The following is a 19,722-nucleotide window of genomic DNA, read 5'->3' on the forward strand; positions in this document are numbered from 1 at the left end:
TGCCTGCCCCGGGCCGGGCCGGCGGGAGGGCAGGGCGGGCAGGGGACGGGGGGGGAGGCGGGCCCAGCCCCTGCCCCGGCGCAGCCGCCCCTTACCTGCGCGCAGCCGTCGGGCGGCTCTCCCGGGGCGGCGGTCCCCGGGGACGGCGCGGCCGCGGCGGGGCCGGGGTCGGGGCCGCGGCCGCGGCGGTGCCCGCCGGAGGAGGTCCCGGGGCCGGGGGCGCCGAGCGAGGCGAAGTCCAGCGTCTTGTTTTCGAAGGCGTCCTCCACGCTGCAGAACATGCCGCCGCGCTTCTGCCGCGGCCGCGGGCTGCCCGCACCCAGCCCCGCGAAGCAGGCGGGCAGCGCCTCCTCCCGCCGCCCCGACATGGGCTCCGGGCCCGGCCAGCCCCCGCCGCTGCCCCCGCTCCGCTCCCGCTCCGCTCCCGCCGCCGGCTCGCCCTGGGCAGAAGAGCAAAGCGCGTTAAAAGCAGCGCAGGGACCCGCCCCGCCCGGCTGCCCGTGACCATCCACCCGTGGCACGGCCCCGCCGGTGGCCGGCAGGTTCCCCGCAGCCGTCAGGGCTGCCCCTCCCGCCCCGGTCACGGCACAGACGGCCGCGGAGCCGGCGGCGGGCTGCGGGCTCAGCTCCCGGTTCTGGCGGAGCGCCCTGCCCCGGGCTGGCCCGGTCGCGCCCCGTCCCAGCTCGCCCGGCTCTCGCTTCACGCGTCGGCTCCGTTCACCTCAGCAGGGCTTGAATTAAGTGATGAGAGCGTGAGAAAAGTTAATATTCGGCTCAGCAGGAGGCATGTTACATTGCTGTGGGTTTGCAAGAATATTTTTTATTCACCATTTAACCAGTTTTTCAGATAGAACTTAAAAATGGTTAAAAAATTACCGCATTATTAAAAAAATCAGCAAAGTTACTATAACTAATCAAAGGCTTCCTATCTGCAACCTGGGAAAAGAACCAAAACAATTTATCCAATATGAAGGTTTAAAACAGATCTTTTTATTAAAAGTTTACAATAATTTATGTATTTTACAAATGAATAGAAAGTCTCTTGATATATATCATATGAATCACAATACAAAAATATGTGTAAAATTCTGTAATCGATCGACCGGCCCTATTTTTGGCCTGTCAATTACTGTTTCAGCACTGAACCAAACTACGTCTTCAGGATATGGTTGTTAGGGGATTATATTAGAGAACACAAGTCACGGCACACTGGCCATTGGAAAAAAACGTTTTCTCTGGTTTACGTTTTGCATAAGTTTATGGTAGTTCCTTTTTATAAAATGTACAATAAGTAAGTACAGGGTTTAATACACATATTCACAATACGATTTCCTGAGTCTAAACTAAATCCATTTCTGTGCTAACGCACGCTGCCCATCGCGTGGGGGGTGGTGGTGGCATTCGGGATGCAGGGGGAGTTGGCATCGGTCCCCCCAGAGGGACGCTCGGGTGCATTTTCTCTTTGCGGTCAGGAGTTTTGTTCACAAGCTGCGTAAGGCACTCGAGGATACACTGAAGGCTACAGACAGTACTACAGCAGAATACTTTAAATAACAGCCACGGTCCTCCAACAGCTTGAACAAGAAGTACAGGCCTGAAATACACAACGCACGGTTGTTGACACAGTAAGCTGCAATTCCAATGGATTTCAGTTTAGACGTGTTGCTCTGCGGACGCGGCAGCCCGCCCGTCCGTACCACGGCGGCAGGACCCGGGCAGGGAGCGTCCTGACCGCGTCAGTGCTCCTCCAGAAACTGCGTGTGTGAGCGAACGCATCTACACGCACCACTCAGCTTCTTGTAGGTGAAACGTAGCGATCGTGCTACAGCAGTAACGCACCTGTGATACACTTGGTTTATCTGGCTCCCTGTCTCGTCGTTATTTGAAGGAAATCTGGGGAATTTATAAAAGATGCTTATAGGTGAGAAACTTTTTACAAGGGATGGTTGACAAGGGCAGGGAGTGCCAGGCCAAGGGGAATGGCCTGAAGCTGCAGGAGGGGAGATGGAGATGGGATGTGAGGCAGAAATCCTTCCCTGTGAGGGTGCTGAGGCCCTGGCACAGGGTGCCCAGAGAAGCTGTGGCTGCCCCTGGCTCCCTGGCAGTGTTCAAGGCCAGGTTGGATGGGGCTTTGGGCAACCTGGGCTGGTGGAGGGTGTCCCTGCCCATGGCAGGGGTGGCACTGGGTGGGCTGGGAGGTCCCTGCCCACCCACACCAGGCTGGGGTTCTGTGAACTGGAGCGGTTGGCAGCCCCTGCCTTTGGGCTGCCGGCCTGAGGAGCAGGCGCCCACCAGCCTGAGAACGAATGGGCCCCCCCCGCCCCGGGGCTGCAAACCCCAGCTGTGCTCTGGTGCTTTACACCTGCACCGAGGGACGGAGGGGCTGCAGGAAAAAGCCTTATGGCACAGACCCAGATTAGGGTAACGCCTCCCCCACCGCGGTCCCGTGGCTTTGAGAGCATGTTGTTAAAAGATGCGCAAGACCCAGAGGTAAGAAGACAGCAAACGAGATCTGACACAGCTCATCTCATGGATGAAGGGCGGCCCACTCTCCAGAATGGCTCCACGCCACGGTCACGGACTCATCGTACAAACTCATCGTACAAAACCCCAGTGGGATCAAATACAAAGTGACTGAAAATTGAGCAAACCGCTTATGTTGAAATTAAGGAGCACATTTATGTAGATTTCCTGCCTGTGCATTTATAAGAAAGAAACAGTTTTGAAAACATTCTTTGAGCCACTTTTTTCTTTCCTATGTACATATCTTTTTACATATAAATATTAACATATACATAAGCATAATCCCTTATTTACACATGTACCTGTCCTGTACAGTTAGCTTTTTAATTTAAAAAAAAAAAAAATTAAGAAAGTCTAATTAATGGCAAAACAGAACTGAAGTCCTAGACGCATACACACCACGTGCAAAAGCACGGCCTGAGAAAACAGCGATGAAATGGATCCGAGCCACTTCCAAAGGCGCTCGTCGCCGCCGATCCCAGTCCCAGCAGCTCCCGGGAGCGCGGGGTGCGTCTCCAGGCCCTGCAGTTCAGGCGCGGTCAGGGACGCCGGCACCGCGCAGTCCTGCAGCGTTCCAGCCGGGGGTCGTAATGCCTTACGCTGCAGGCAGTTACCTCACTACCGGTCGCAGTTCTTCCAAGTAAATGAAATATTCTAGGACATGAAGTATTTAAGTAGAACTCAAAATGGACACATGTTGTAAGCATGAAATGCAGAAGTAAAATGTAGCCCATCAATGTAATCCCAGTATTGGTATTTGTATCGGGTAGAATTGGAATTTGTTAAATTACTTTTGTAATATAATCATATGCTGATATCAAAATCCATAACCTTTGACTTAAAATGTCATATTACCTCAGTACAAATATAAGACTTTTCTGAACAATTAATTTTCTTACATTTTTGTAGTTTAGCTCCCTTTGCTGTTTTGTCTTGTCTGGTTTAAAACAGATGATTGATGTACAAGTATCTGGAGAGTTTATAGAATTTCAGTATCAAGGGATTTTCTTTGTAGCCTTATAAACTCCACACAAGTTTTGGAAGCGGTCCAGGTACCTACAGAATAAAAGAAATTTAAGGATTAACTACGACTGGGATTCCCTTCCCAGCACGTGATGTTTAGTCCCAAGCACTACAACATTTCCATTTCATGGGGTTTGCTGGATTGTGCTAAGTAGCTCTCAATTAAGTCTACAGCTGGCGTAGGCTTATCCAGTTGCTGCTTTTTCTCTGAAAACAAAGATAATATATTAAATGTTAAATGTGCTATTTTCTACAGGCTCTCCCATACATTATTGCTTTTTCGTAAGCAAGACTTCCCTACTGGTTTTCAGGTATTACTCAGAACATAACGATGATAATGATGAAAGAGGAATTTAAAATTGGCCCACCTAGCTTCACACAACTTCTGAGGCCGCCTTCCTGAACGCCACGTCCGCAGCGCCCGCAGCCTTCCCCTTCGGAGCATCCCACTGGGCAAGTGAATTCCCGGGACGAGGGAAGTGCTGCGCGTCGGGACCCCGAAAGAGGGTGAGTGCAACGTGCTGGGACGCTGCCACCTCTGCACTGCAGTCAGCAAACTGCAATCTGCTGACTCGTTTGGTAATTGGTATTTCCAAGGAGGGTACAGGTTATTCTCCTACCAGAAAGTAAAGGAAAAGAAGGCTGAGACAAGTCTAGCTAAATTTCTGGGCTGACCAAGAGCTGGTAAAGGCTGCCTCATTTGGTGGCAGAACATGCTCTCCCTCCCTCCATTTCCAAACCCGGGATTCAATGGCCATCCCGTATGGATATACATCTCCGTACGTCGCCAGGATAGCGACGGATGCTGAACTCCACTGCCAGGCACGGGGGATATCAAAGAGGTGGCGCAGCAGTATAAGCTACTTCAGAGATAGCTGATTCCTACCGATAGTTGTACATAAGCGTAATGCACAGAGAAAGGAGTTGTGTCATGGAGAGGACAAGTTAATAGCCTGCGGAGCCAAATTCCACCTCCTCAAGTGAGGAGAGACGGCACAAAAGGACATCACGCCCTTCGGTGGCGAGGGTGGCTGCCTTCCAGCTGGTCCATCCCCTCATCTGCTCCTTTCTTGGACCGTTCTTCCTCCATCTCTGTTTTACATTTGGCTACAAGACCAGCGTCAGACAGAAAGGGAATTTCTAGGGCAAACACACGGAGAGCACACTAGTTCAGCCAATGACTGGAAAGGAAGAGAACCCCCATTCCCCAGCCCTTCTCCCCCAAACCTCCCGCAGGTACCCTGACGCCCCCCAGCACAGCCCTCTTGCAGGGGACTGCGGGTGCCCGGCGCTCTCGAGACAGGGGCCGCACTGCTCACATGTGGAAAACAACCCCCCCGCGAATTTTAATAAGCAATTCCTGAAAAGGGACGAGAAATCAAGAGTAAATAACACTGAATTTTAAAGATGCCACTTTGTTTTACGCATGGGTATGTCACTCCAAACCGCAGCCAGGTAGGCAGCGCCGGGGCAGGGTAAGGCAGTCACAACGAGTTTACGTGAAGGCAAACGACGGTGCTGTGCGCTCACTGCAGATCACGTCCGCTGCCATTTCAAATGTCACTGAAATGCTGTCTGGGGCACTGTCTGGAGGGCTGACGTTTGCCTATTTTAAAAGGAACATTTCACTGTGCAATCTTCCGCCAAAGAGATTGTTTTTTTCAGCAAGCTGTAAAAATGGGACAAAAGCAGCATTTCAGAAATGGTAATGGATGGAGCTCTAACGTCTGTGCACCTGAGCGTTCACTGCTTGTGAAAAACTGCAGCCTCTCTGAAACAGAGCAATCCAGAAATGCAATTCATCAAAGATTATGGATAAAATTTCATATGGAAAAGGAATGATTGCCTTCATTAGCCTATTATTATTATGCACAGCCTCTTACCAAGACTGCAATGGAAGTAGAGATATATATATATATAAAAAAATAAATGTTCCTTTATTTATAAATGGTACTAAGGGGATTTGCTGGGAGTTTGTTTAAACACACCACCCTGAGCTGTAAATCCCATTTCACATGATCTCGCCTGTCGTATGCCCCTGGAAGGAGGCGAGGAGGCTGGTGGTTAGGGATGAGGCCATCCCCAGCGACGCTCAGCAGATGGGCCATCTGCCCTCGCAGCCAACGCTGACCCGCGCATTAGCAGCACGAGCGACCATATGGCCGAGGGAAGCAGCCACCGTGCATCGGACGTGCATCTCTTACAGCTGCTGGGGAAAACAGGAGGAATGCTCAGGGAACAACAAACGGGCAGCTAGAACACACAGGCAGCAATTCCACTCCCTGAGTCAATACTTTACGTATCTTACTCTGCTTACACTACCCAGAGTTAATAACCAGTTGAAACACAGGCGCAAGTTTAAATTGGCTGAAAATGTGAAATAATAGTTGCTTGAGCACCCTAGCAATGTGCAGGGAATGTCACCGGGAGGTGTGCTTCATGGTGTGCCCACTGTCCCAGCCGGTACCCTCGTGGCTGTCATGCTGAAAGGGTCAGAGCCGCAGCGAATTTGGCGCCCAAAATAGTCATTTCTAGCCTGGAGGTGTTCTGCTTTGGGCCAGGCTTTAGAAGGACGAGCCTGAGTCGGTGGCTTCAGTCCCCAGCACCCATCAGCTGAACACCTTTCGTGAGCCTGGGCTTGTCCCGGCGCTCGTCCCAGCCCGGTGCCACGCGGTGGCATTGCCGGCCGGTCCTTTGGGCACCCTGGCACTGCAGGGAGGGAAGAGATGCTGGTGGCGTTCCTAAAGCACGTCGCCCCTCACTCCTGACGGAGAGCCCGCGGGTACGAGCCCCAGGCTTTTATCATCCGTGAAACCCGCCTGGAACCCAGGTGTCCTCTGCAAGACGCCGGTGGGACGACAGACCAGGCTCCGGGGCCCCTTACCATGCGCTGAGAGAAACCACGGCTTCAGAGAGCCCTGGCACAAACAGTGCGGGCTTGGGGCTGGATCCCACCCTCACCCGGGAAACCACAAGCTTTGTCACTCCGACGTGCGGATGCAAATTCTCTCCTGTCTTCCCACTTATCATCCATGCTGAGAATAAAAAGGTGGAATTTCAATTTCATGTTAAGAAAAATGGGCTAGGCTTGGCTTCCTCTCTCTTTTCCCCTTCCTCTCTCTCTAGATCCACGTGCATGAATGAATTTATGGCATATTCAACCCCTCCTCTTATGAATGCAGATAACCCATTGGTATCTACTGCACGGGAGGGAGGAGGTCACAGAAGACAGGAAGATAAGAAATCATGAGCAGAATGAAATATCGAGGGGGTTTATTTAACCATTTCAAATAGAAAGAAAAAAAAAAAGGGGCCGTTTAGTTCCAGTAGGTTCCACTGAATGGTGAATGTTTTATGTCAGGGGACATGATGGGGCAGGTCCCTGGTGAGGAAGAGGGGACAACCTTGCTGGTTGTTTTCCCTTTTTTTGGGGTGAGAAAGAGGAAACTCTCTGCCAGTTGCAATGAAGTTATGATGATTTACAGTAGCTAAAGATGAGGCTAATAATAGTTGTGGATCTTTTCAATACTTACACAAATTACAGCTGCGACCACAGCCTGGAAAAAGTGCACCTTATTTTTTAAGCTGTTATTTTTTGCTAATATCTGGCTGTGTGAGCCAGATGAGTGGCTGAAGGCCACTCATACAATTTCCCCAGCTTAATTCTCTACTAAGCGCAAATAAATCTCTGCAAAAATTCAGAGGCTTCTACAGGAGCATCATCCTGCCTAAAGCTAAAAAATAATAATAATAATTAAAAAGTGCTGTGGGCAAAGCTAGTTTAACTATGAAAACTTCACTGTACCTTTTGTCCGCAGTGAGCGCAGCAGCTCCGTGAGCAACCAGCGCTTGCAGCCAGCTTCTGCGTTCTCCCTTCACGTGGAAGCTGACCTGGTGCCGCCCGACTCCTGCGGTGCCGGAGCGAGCCCGATGCTCACCCGCTGCCAGCTGCCCCGCTCGCCCGCCGCTGCACCCCGGGAGCCCCCGGTTCCCGCAGCCCTGCCCTGCCTGTCCCTGGCCGTCCGCAGGGCTGACCGCACTTCAGGCCGCAGTCAAATAGCTTTGGTGGCATCAGCTCCGAGCTCCAAGGAGCTCAGTAACCAGCAGCCTTTTACTGCCCACGTCATCTGTTACTAACATCTTAATTTTCACTTTGATTTTGGCGTTTAAGAATAAAGAGCACTTTTTTGCAAGACATCCCAGTGAATATATCTACGGTGTATTTTGTTCCTGATTCGGAAAATTCTGGGGGTTTTCCCCCTTAAAATAGTCAAATACGCCAACTGAAGGAAAATTACCTGACGTTATCCATTTATGTTGATAAATCTTGTGAACATATGCTACACAAAAGAAATATTCACGAGCATAAAAGCATTTCACTTCATAAATATTTATAGGAGTGGAATCTGAAACGCTGTTCCTGGGGCCCTGGCTCTCCCTGAAGCTTTTCAGCATCCTCACGGGATCGGGGCGAGCCTGGTGCCGGTGCTGCGTCGGGGCACGTGGGGATTTCAGGCATCGCCTCTCTAACACGAGCCGCCGGCACCAAGCCCTGACCTAGATTGGAGCGCGGAGCCTCCGTCCTTCACCTCCCATCAATGGCACTCTGCTGAGATTGCCACTAACGAGGGTAACAACCGGGACATCTGATTTTTAACCATTTCTATTCACTTTTCTTCACAGTTTTATACCACAAACAGACCTGCACGCAGGGCAAAGCTGGGTTTCTGGCATTGGCAGCACACTCGAGAAGTGTAAGTGCAGAATGCCAGGGGTCTCGCAGCACGATTAGGCTTACCCTTCGTTAATGGCGACAGGAGGAAACCCAACACAGATACGCTATATACCGCTTCTGCTACAGGACAAAATAATCTTGATCATAAATAACAAATTCAATTTTTTTGAATTTTGTAGCATATGGGCTTATGAATGAATTTGTAATACATTTACATATCCTTTTCACATAATCGGTAAATGAGGTTGGAATGCCTTTTAAAAAGACAAATCCATTAAAAGACAGTCATTATGGTATTGGAAAATATGGTACAATAGCTATAAAATATATCTACATGTTGTGTTGTATGTAAAATATTAGAAAATATCACTATTTGTTACATACCCAGAAAACATCAATAGCATCGATTTGTTTTCCAACTAAAGAAAAGAATTTAACATATTTGTCTTCTACATTTGCAATAATGTGGATTTTAAAAACTTTATTAACACCTAACTGTTCCAGAAATCTCCCTCTGTACTGGATAAGCAGTACGTGCACGGCTGGAATCCCCTGTGCAGCGGGTGCACCCATCTGTCGCGTACAGCCCTCAGCTGGGAGGGTCTGCGTGGGCACCTGGGGGTCGGGAATTTCCTGTTTGGGGGACTCCTCTGAACACTCCAGCCAAAGAAGCCGCTCAGCTCCGCTCAGCTCAGCCAAATAGTTACCAACAGACTTTCGCTTTCCAAATTAATCTGCAGAAGCTGGAGCCTTTTGACGGCAGCCATAGGCAATGCCAGGGCCAAGCGCGCCCACCTTGGCAGGGGGAGGCGGGTTGGGACCTGCCGCTGCCCAGCCTGGGGCTGAGCTCCCGCTCCATCCCTGCCCAGCCCCGCTCGGCAGCACGTGCTGCGACCGTCCCTTCCGCCGCCGTAGGAGAGCACATGCCCCACTGCTAAATCCGTGGCCAAATCTTCCGTGCCGTTTGAAAATCACAATTGCACAACGTAGCAGGGAATAAAAAGCTCCACCCGGTTCACCTGTTCTGTACTAAATTGGCTCTGAAGCGCAAATGAAACAAATCATTGGCGCAGCTCTGAAAGACAGAAAATAATAGACCCGTGACAATCTGCCAAGGACCTGGCTGCTCACAGGCGTTATTTCTTATCAGAGATCCCCGGTCACAGCTACGAGATCAGCTGTGGCATTAATCCACGACGTGGAAAAGGAAGGGTTTCAACGCGGAGGGGAACCTAGCCAAGGCGTAAATGCAGAGCTAAGGCAGAAAACGCAGGCTGACACCCCGGCCGCAACTCGGGCTGCTCCCGGGGGAAAGGCAGCCCAAGGGCAGGAGTTGGGGCCGGACGTCCGCCCCGATCTCAGCCCTGGCGAGGAACCCCTCGGTCGAAGGCAGCTGCTTAACCTTCCTGAAACGTAGCGCGCTCTCCTCCATGACCTTTTCACAGCAGTTTTTAGGAAACTCAGCTACAATTAACACTCTCATAAATCTGTTAAATTATACATTTACAGCCTTTAGGATTCTACAGTCACTCTCTCGGTACAATTAGCGTAGGTTGAAAAGGTTGCTTTGATTTGGTGATGTGTGAGTATTCCACAGTGCTCTTGCCTTCACAACCATCACAGCATTGCTAATGCATGCCGGTGTCTCCTTGACAGCCGTGCTGACACTCATTTCATCAATTTGTCGTTTCCCTAGGCTGTGTCCTTGTTTATAACGAGAAGGAAACTGGCCATCGGGGCAATCTGTCTTTAGAAAAAGTCATTGACAGAACGAAATCTCCTGCATCTGCCTCTACAGATCTGCGTAAGGCTGTTATCAGTCTTAGTTTCATGGACATGTTCCTCTTTCCTGGGGGAGTTGATCTGGGATTTCTAAGGACCCAGAAGCGCAGACACATCCACTTTGCGTATCAAGCCCACCACACACGCGCGCTGCAGACGCCGGGCTTGGGACGCGCAGGACTGGAGGCACCACGAGGGTGGACGAGGGGTGACCTCGCAACACGGACACAACACCCACGAGGGAAACCCTCGCCTTTGGGCCAGCGCAGAGCAGATGAGAGCCGTAAGGAGAATCCCGCTCCCTGGATTCGGCAGCAGAACTCTCCCCGATTGCCGTGCAGTACCGTGACACCCCGACCCTATCAGCAGCAGAGATTTATGGAGGAAACGGAGCACCATCCCATGCGGCCACCCCTACGTTAACCTTTGCGGCGCCGTCCTGCATCTGACCCACCCTGGCCGGGCTGTCCCCTCCGTGCCGCCGGGCCAGCACCCCAACCCCAGCCCCGGAGGCAGCAGGATTAGCCGGGCAGTCGCACCCACGATGCTCCTGTGCCTTTACAAACCAGGCGAGCACCGGAACGCTGGGACTTTAAGACTCAGTAACACAGCATCCTAGTAGCTAATGATGCTAAATAGTAAGTCAAATACCCATTATTCTCACCTAATTATCTAACCACAAATCTTCAGAATTGCGACTCTTCCCAATACATCTCAGACCAGAATCTCCACAATCCGTCGTTATGCTTCTATACAGGCATATTAGAACAGCCTGGGAGGGGATCCGGAACGTCCGCGATATGATACTGTCAAACAGGCGCACCACTTTTTCAGGCCTATTATGTGAAATCTTTATGAATAAAGAGCATGAATTCACAAAAAGTTGTGCCTAACAGCACTGTGAACTAGTCATAAAAAATGAAGTTTAATCTAGCTAATTTGCATTTACACTTAAAATTTGATTCTCCAGACAATATTTAAGTGTTTTGGTGAGCGTCTTGGCTCTCTATCAGAAGTGAAAGGACGAGGTCTCTGATAGGAACCAAGAAAAGGTTCCTGCTAAGTTATGCTGGAGTATGCTCAAAAATGTACTTTTTTTCTTCCTTTGCTACTATGTATCAGTACAACAACTTCCCCGAGGTTTTGACTGCTGCAAGCCTTGCAAATTACTGCTATGCATATATAAATGTATTTGTATATGTGCGTAGGGGATGTGTGTACACAAACATATTAATTTACAAATATAATGCATTTTTTTTTAAAAAAAGTTCACTTTACAATAGATTTTCCAGCTAATTAATTCTTCAGGCTAACACTGAGTTTGGTACATTATAAAAACCTGCGTCCTTGTTATTTAGAAGAACTCAGCAAGAATAAAATTAAGGAGAACACTTCAGACTTAATGACAACTGAATCTGCTGTGCCCGGGAGTACTTTGGAAAATGAATGATTAAATGATGATTATCTTTAATAACAGCTCCGTGGACCAGGCTTTTACAATGCAAATCTCAGTTCCGGACTGCGTTATGCTGAATGTGTTTCAGTTATATTTACCGATTTGTTGTTTTTTTCCTAACAAAACCCTACATTGCCGATAGACACAGATGTGAAACAAATAGCCACTGCGGAGCATGTCTAGTCCGTGGGGCACGTCAGGAAATGGTTGGGTTACGTAGAAATGTCTCTGTGGGATTTGTTCCGAACTCCAGGCTCTGCCGGGAGCACGTCTGCAATTTTCCTCCTGAGAGAAAGATGTGGGATGGAAGGTCCCGAGGTTTTGAGGGGAAGCAGACGCGAGGCAGAATTGCTGCTGCTGCGCACAAACGTACGGGATGTTTACACTCCGAGAAAGCTCTTTGCTACTTCTCACAGATACAAGAACACCCGTATTAATGATGCTGTATATCAGATACCCCTACAACAAAATAGGACTGTGGGCTTCTTGATCGCAGAAGGATAACGTAAAGAATTGTCCCAGGTACTGCCCCGTCTTAACCTGTCCAGGAAGCAGGGTGAAAAGTTACTGCCGTAATAAAACAGACGCTCCACTTAGAAGGAAAATCTCAGCAGGTCTGCTGCACGTTGTTTTCCTGTGGGAGTTAGCAAAACAGTAAATAGCAGCTTCTCTATAAACTGAGAGCTCTCCGTGACCAAAGAGCTCTCCCAGATGTGCCTCAGCTCTGCACTGTGCTGAAGCTATCCTTAAGCACCAGCCATGTCGTTATTCCTGCCCGAGGACCTCCACCTCATCCCGTCTCATCTCAAAATTCAGACCGACATTGTCATTTCCATGCATTTCAGCTCGTAACAACCCCGAAACATTCAAGCAGAAATACTGTGCATCGAGGCACCCTACGCTGTTATATAAATTGACAATTATTAATCTGCCGGAAATCACTTTATTATTACTGAGCGAAATTCCCCTCTTTACTGAGATTGAGAAAGTTACCCAAGATTTACAGCGCAGTAGAAATGAGCAGCCTTCGAGCCATTTCCCCTCTGTCTTCCCAGAACGCCCTTTGCTCAACTGGAGTCTTCTTGATGGCTTGAATTTCCCCTACACAGTTCACTTTAAACAAAGATGTTTTGGGTCATCCTGCACAGCAAAGACTTGCCAATTAGTATTCTAACAATGTAGCTCATTAGCCTGACTGCCGTACCCCGTGAAGAAAGCCATTTACAACCCCTTTCAAAACGCATGAATATATATATACATATATACACACAGAAGGCAGCTGATAGAACATTACAGGAAAATTTAAGCTCCAGTAGCTCATCATCTCCCCTGTGGATCATTTCTGGAAAAATGCGCTGCTGACCTTACAAAAACCCAACCTCTTCTGACAACTAAAGCGCACCAATAAAAAAGAAAAATCGGATTATGGAATCAATATACAAAGTCATTTAAAGACAAGTAATTATCTGCCAACCAAACCAGTTCACGTGGGCAGATCCAGCACTGGTGCAGAAGACGTGACCCCAGCAGGAGCTCTGTAGGTGTTCGTTGGGGGAAATGCCACCCGGCGCACACTCGCACGTACTACCCACAGTTAAATAAAAAGATCAAATTCTGAAGATTTGAAATCCGTATTTCTAATTGCTGCCTACAGTAGGAAATACGTTGTATATTCTTAATTAAAAATGTTAAGGCCACCTCTAAAAACAATTTATACTGATGTCAGAAATACAAGGGCTAGAGGATCTGAAAATAGATGGGTTACTGTCTGAGCTCATTGTCCATGATGAGCCTAAACCCAGTTTACTGCTGGTCAACATCGCTGAAAGTTTTGGGGAGAGAAGCATCTCCCCGCGCTCCTGCAGCACGTGCTGCTCCTCATGCACCAAGTAAACCCGGTGACCCTCTTCAGACAGAGGTCTTCTCTCCATCCTTCTATCACTGAAAAATGTAAATAATCTTCTTTTAATATCAATATTTTCAATGTTTTAATTAAGATTGAAGTAATTATCATTGTAATTACAGTAGTATCTTCTACTACCAATGGGAAACCTTTACAGTCATGAATCAAACTGGATCACTGCCCAGATGTGATCCTTCTTCATGGAGGGAATATTTCTTTGTAGTGCTGAGCACAGGACCTGTTTTGGTCATTCCAATTTTATCTGTGTCAGCCTCAGTCCAGGTTAGCATGAGGTAACACCTCGTGGGGGTTTATCAGACGGAATTTAGTTACAAGAGCTATTGTGAGGCAGTGATGGGCAACTACTCCTTTTCCTCAGGCGCAGGCGATACCGGACTCCTCCAAGGAGCAGTCTCGGGGCTCTCCAGTTCATGTTTGTACACACACACACAAAGTGCATTGTATTTGGTAAAACTTTATAGCTATAAAGGGAATAATTACATCGCTACGCTGGAAACCACAACCTAACAGCCTACTCTGTGTTCAGGACAATTTTTCTTACCAGAACAGCTACTGCCCGCAAGAGCAGAGGGATTGTCGCCCCCGCTGCACAACCCCCCCAAGTTCTGCTACAAAGCACTGCCCACCCCGACCACGGGGAGCGTGGCCTGTGACCACCCACGCTCGGCAGAGCTGGGCCACGCGTTCTGCTGGAGCTCTTCCTTCCTGTTTACGTCCCAGGCAGGGCCTGGGGGCGAACGGACTTTGGGTCTGTTTGTCCCTCTGTCCCCCCAAAGCAAACGCAATGTGGGGGAAGGGAAGGACCGAAACTCCCTCTCTCTTTCCGGGACGTGGCTCCCTGCCGGGCTGGGGAAGCGGGACGCGTCCCCATTGACCTCCCATGCTGTGGCGTCCCCACCCTCCCCGCTGCACCGGTGGCCCCAGGAGCCTTTGGGACCACGGGGGGTTCCCCCAAGAGATCCTGTGGGGTGGCGGATGGGATGGGGGCACAGACCGGAGGGGTGCACACACCTTGTGAGGGCGAGGGCAGCAGGACAGGAAGCTTGTAGACAGCAGAAAAATAGGAAACATGGAGAATTATCTTCTGAAACCCAATAGCATCATGTCCTGAGCAACTCCAACCTGAGGGCCAGGTTTCCTTCTGATGATATGCAGGGGCTTAGGGGTCTGCACCTGAAGCCAGAAAGTCTGTTGGCCAGATATATGAAATATGAGTCTAATGCTGGGATTGAACTCCCAATGCTCATTTAGGATTTGACTGAGCATATGCCTAGCTACGTGCCACTGAATTCCTAAAGTACGTGCATTCAAGCTTGTGCATCAAGTACAGATTTTCCTTATGCAAACCTGGGCTTCAGCATGTTTTAGAAGTTATTTCTTTTGAATACACGAATATCAAATAGAGTTATAATAAATGTTGGGGTTTTAATTAAAACTGGGGAAAAAAATTGGGATGCTCAAGCCCTTCTATAAATGTAAAAGTTAATATCAAGAAAAATTTCTCTTAGCTTAACTGACAACTTATTTATCTGGAAATGTGTGAGCAGTACCTATCCCTGGGATACGGTACCTCCAGCAGGACTTAAATATACATTGAAACAGAACTGAGAACTGCCTAAAGCAACTTCCTAAAACTGCTTAAAAGGGCCAAGCAGCCGATAAGGCAGCAGTTTCTAACCTATTTCACAGCATTTCCAGCTTCCCTTGGCCCACGGCCTCCAGCGGCTGGTCCCGCCGATGGGGTCTGTGCCCCCTGGCCCGGGCCGGCGGGATGCGGTGAGCAGCACTCTGGCTGTGGTTAACTTCCACCCAACAGGAGCGCTTAATCTGGCAGCGAAATGTAGATTTGGTGCATAATTAACGCACAATTTTGGTTCTTAAATAATACTTTCATAAAATATTGGAAACGGCAACTTCCTCTGTGCCTGCACATATTTATACAAACACACATATTTATAGCGCAAGGCTGTTAAAAGTATGCTAGAAGTTAAGCAGTCCTAAACTAAGGAGAGGCAGGAACAGGCACTCCTCCGACCTGCACTGGCCTCCTGTGCCGGCGCTGATGCCATGGCCCTACGCTGCCGCCCGCCCGCGGCGCTCCCAGGCTGTGACCCCTCTTCAGTGCTGTTCCTGCGTCCCCGCCGCACGTTCCCGCACAGCCCGGCTGCACCCAGCACCCCGCTGGCAGAGGCTGGGGCGCAGCCCCCCACCGCCTCCGCCACACCAGCTCCCACCCGCCGCCGCAGCCTTCGCCAGGGCTGGGAGATGCTGCCGCCGCGCGATTCCCAGGTGAGCACGGCTGAAACACGGATGGGTGGGTGTGTTAAGGGTATAACAACGGTATTATCCCGAACACCTCTAATAATAAGCACACGTTAAGATACATAAACTCAGGGTCTCTAGGTTTGCCAACCCCATGCGTGAGCACTTAAACCATCATGTTTGCTAGCCAAGTAACTCATTACCAGCATAAATTAGAAAAAAAGTAAGTGAAACTGTGAATTAAGATACTTTTCTGCATACTATCTGTCTTTTCATTCCAAAATTAACAATATTTTCATCTACCGCATTTAAAATATATATTTTTAAAGTAGCGTGATTGCTTGCTGTTCATACAAATTTGACAGTGTATTTCATTACCTCCCCAGGAATTTTTTAAGTGACCATTGATCTAAAACCATAAAGTTAGCATTTGTGATCATATCATAATGAAACTGAATACCTGAATTACTAAAGTAAGACAGAGATAAAGAAATCATGTTTACATAAAGACTTGGGTAACCTCAAAATTTTCTCTGTTATCATCAGAAGCATTTTAACCCGAGCAGGAGAGACTAACAGCCACGTAAAGGAAGCTACATGGTATATATAATCATAGAATATATCCATCCTACCTGTCAGGAGCTCTGTTTTGCTTCCTGCCTCACGCTTCCAAGGGACGGGCAGTTCCTCCGCCGCATCCTGCACCTCAGGGACCTCGGTGGCAGCTCCGCTGTGCAAAGCTGCAGACGGGAGCTTGTTCTTGGCCTTCCCCGACAGCCCCAGGTTTGGGCGCTCGGCTGCGGTTCCGTATGGTGAATCACACTGTGGGATTTCTTCCGGATTGTCCCTCCTTCACCTCTTTTTCTAGAGGATCCATTTTCCTTCCCGGCTCCGGCACCAGCCTCCTGGGCTTGGGCTCTGCAGTACTTGTGCTCCCTTGCCTCAAGGGGGTAAAATCTGCTGCTCCCCCGGCCGCCTGCCCCAGCCCAGAGCCTGCGGATCAGCGATAAGGTGGTTCACGTTCACTCTTTTCCAGGTCGATCTTTTTGCTGGGACAACGTTAAGCCTTTTGTCGTCATTCAGGCACAGCAAAGTATAAATTATTGTGCTATTTTTCTCATCGTGCTGCGGGCCATGGTCTACTGAAAACTCCAAAAAAAAATTACGACTTGATTTCCTGAACATTGCTTCATGTTTTTCCCTAAGACTGGGCTTGCGGGATATTCAACAAACCATCGGACATACCCTGTGTTATGAAGAAATATCTTGGAACAAACCACTTCATTTTCATTCACATTTATCTTTTCATGCGTTACTCCTCTGGAACTCTTCCTAAAATCTTCTTTCAAGACAGATTTTTAAATAACTATGAATAACAAATATAAATGCGTGACATATAAAACAGGACACGATCACTTCTACAGAGAAGCAATTGACTGCCTGCTTAGCAGGGAACCAAAATATATTCAGTTTATCTGAATTAATATACCGCTCCTTATGTAAAGCTGAGAGCTATTTCAAGCAGCAGAGCCGGGAGTTCCACTGAAATTAGTTCAAGCAGCAGAGCCAGGGCTCCGGGAAGGAGCCTGTGGCTGGAGGAGAGGGAGGGGGTTTTTGGCTTTCTTCTTTGTCGGCTTAGTTCTGGCTTTTCAAAATGCTCAGCCAGAGATTTCAGGGGCGCAGACGTCACCTGTGCAGAAATTTCCACGTACCCTATTCCAGCATCAGTCTAAAAGGGTCAGAAAGACTGGATCTTCCATCGTCAGTAGCAAAATATGAGAGATATTTGGGGTTTCTGAAACGGCAATGTCTCTTTTTCTGTCTTGGCAATCAATGCTGTCTTCCTGCTAAGAACAGCAGAAGCAATTGTAGCTTCCTCAGTAGGCTGAAATAAGAAAAGATGTAAAAACATGGATCAAAGAAAAGTATATCTGGGCAAAATTAACATGCATGAAATTTCTGCAAGGGTTATACTGAGAATTATCTGTTAGAATTGTACAACTGATAAAAAAGGGTCTGTGTTACATTCTATTGATGCTGATGACTAACAGGGACTGTTCCCCTCAATGCCACCCATCACGGGGTAATTTCTGCCGGCTCTAGAAGCACAAACAGGTTGGCAAGCTACCTCCTACTTACGTGGGGAAAAGGGGGATTTAGGCAATACCTAGGGCCCTGCGGCATGCTGCTTGGAGGAACGCACATTTATAAACGACCCATTCCCCCCCAAACCATTCTGGCTGCTCAGCCTGACGGCAGGACAAGCTAATGCAAGAGGTTCAGCCCGGCTGGGAGCGTGCCAGAGACCCCAGCCGTGTGGGGAGAAGGGCAGTGGATTTCCATGGATTTCCACGGATATCCAGCAAGGATCAGCTGGAGCAAGCCCTGATGGTGTCAGAGGAAGAAGCATGGACCAGGCATCACCCTGGTCTGCTGGAAGTTTCCGTGCTTGTAACCCTGCTGTGTTTTTCTCTTTCCTTGTCCTTCCCTCCGAAGAAGGAAACGGTGTTTGACAAGTTTTTAGCCTGCTGGTGTCTAGGTTTCTCATTTTTTTAAAGGCTTCAGAGATTTCCTTTTTCGAGTTATCTGGGGCGCCCAGGAGACCCCCCAATACTGCCGAAGCAGCCTCAGCAGCAAGGGGAAGGCTCTGATGCTTTACAAGAAGAAGAGGGGACAGCAGAGGTGATCCGAGGCTTACTTACCTTTTGCACGTGGCCTGAAGGACTATGACCAAAGAATGAAAGCTAAAGAGAAAAATAAAAACAAAAATAAAAACTGAAAAGGGGAGGGAAGAGAGGAAAAAATGGAAGAGAAGAAAGAGAATAAGAGTTTACAGTGTGTTTAGCTGAGAAATAAGCTGTGGTTACAGACAGAGTGCAACAAAACTCTCAGTTGAAAAGAACTATGAGTGTGAAGCAAGCTGCGAGGGCGTGGGGAGGGCTCAGCCAGAGCCCCTGTCCCTCAGACCGATGTGAGTCATCTCCTGCCCCAGCTGAGCCCAGCCCAGCCGCAGCCAAGGGCTCAGGAGAAACGGGGAGGAAAAAATTAGCTGAATTCTTCTGATACCTCAGAAAAAACCCCAACCCAAACCAACACTGCTAAGGTTTGGGTTTAGTTTCAGGTGAAAGTCCAGCTCAGCCCCTGTTGTACCTGGACACCTTCTCCCCTGGCAGTTTCACTAGAAATCGATGGTTTCAGATGAGGGTAATTTTAGGGTAAAATTCAACAGTTATGGCTTGACTGGAGAAAGCTCGATGACATTAACCACAGTGACGGTGACTGCTGTGGCTGCAGCTGAGGAGAGGGAGATGGAGAGGGAGAGGAGGAGGAAGAAGAAGGAAGAGGAAGAAGGAGAAGGAGGAGAGGAGAAGGAGGAAGGAGGAGTGGAGGATAAGGAGAAGAAGGAGAGGTGGAGAGGAGCAGTAGGAGGAGACGAGGAGGCCTCCTCATTCCCTCTGGGGAAGGCAGGTCAGCGCAGCTGCACGGGCAAATGCTGGAGCCAGGAGGGAGGGAGCAGAGATCCCTGGCCCCTTCCCCAGAGCACGTGCTGACCTCACCCCTCTGCCGTCCGGCGGCTCTCCATCACTCCCTTCCCAGGGCGGATGGAGCCCCCCCACCCCTGCCGAGTCCTCTGTGTGGACTTTACTGAAGGATAACAGAAGGAAAGACTCAATTTAAGCTGGTAACCTTTCCTTCTCAGAGGGACTAATGCAAATGCAAAATGATTGCCTGGAGTGCTCTCGCATTAGCTCACTGCACTGACAAACACAAACTTTTTATAAGATCGTTTTCCTAGCCAAGGTGAAAGGAATATATGGTCATGTGCACATACAGGAGCTGTTTCATCTGCATTACCTTACCTTTTCCTCTAACTCTTTTATTTGTCTTTTTTGGCCTTCAATTCTTTCTTCTAGCTCTTTAATTCTCTGTCAGATTTCAAATAAAAAAAATATTTATTAACCAACCAAATACAGATGTACCCAGAAGATGCACTATTTTTGGAGATATAAATTGTAT

The 19,722-nt window shown here is 48.9% G+C and overlaps 1 protein-coding gene across 28 annotated transcripts in view; it reads right to left on the reverse strand.

The window, feature by feature from the left end:
* Positions 1-930: 930 nt before the first annotated feature.
* Positions 931-19,722, reverse strand: part of JAKMIP3 (Janus kinase and microtubule interacting protein 3) — a 94,632-nt gene continuing 75,840 nt past the window's right edge. For 13 of the 28 annotated variants that reach the window (XM_054831117.1, XM_054831133.1, XM_054831132.1 and 10 more), the window contains 4 exons: positions 19,566-19,631; positions 18,408-18,449; positions 16,338-17,590; positions 931-3,579 (listed from right to left, as the gene is read on the reverse strand). In XM_054831117.1, the coding sequence (XP_054687092.1) occupies positions 17,468-17,590; positions 18,408-18,449; positions 19,566-19,631 (231 nt within the window). In that variant the 3' untranslated portion in view covers positions 931-3,579; positions 16,338-17,467. Of the gene's footprint in view, positions 3,580-4,979; positions 5,216-16,337; positions 17,591-18,407; positions 18,481-19,565; positions 19,632-19,722 lie in introns of those variants that run through there. The other 15 variants (XM_054831138.1, XM_054831137.1, XM_054831135.1 and 12 more) reach the window with 5 other exon arrangements.

This window comes from Grus americana, chromosome 7, assembly GCF_028858705.1.
Source record: "Grus americana isolate bGruAme1 chromosome 7, bGruAme1.mat, whole genome shotgun sequence".
Taxonomy (NCBI): domain Eukaryota; kingdom Metazoa; phylum Chordata; class Aves; order Gruiformes; family Gruidae; genus Grus; species Grus americana.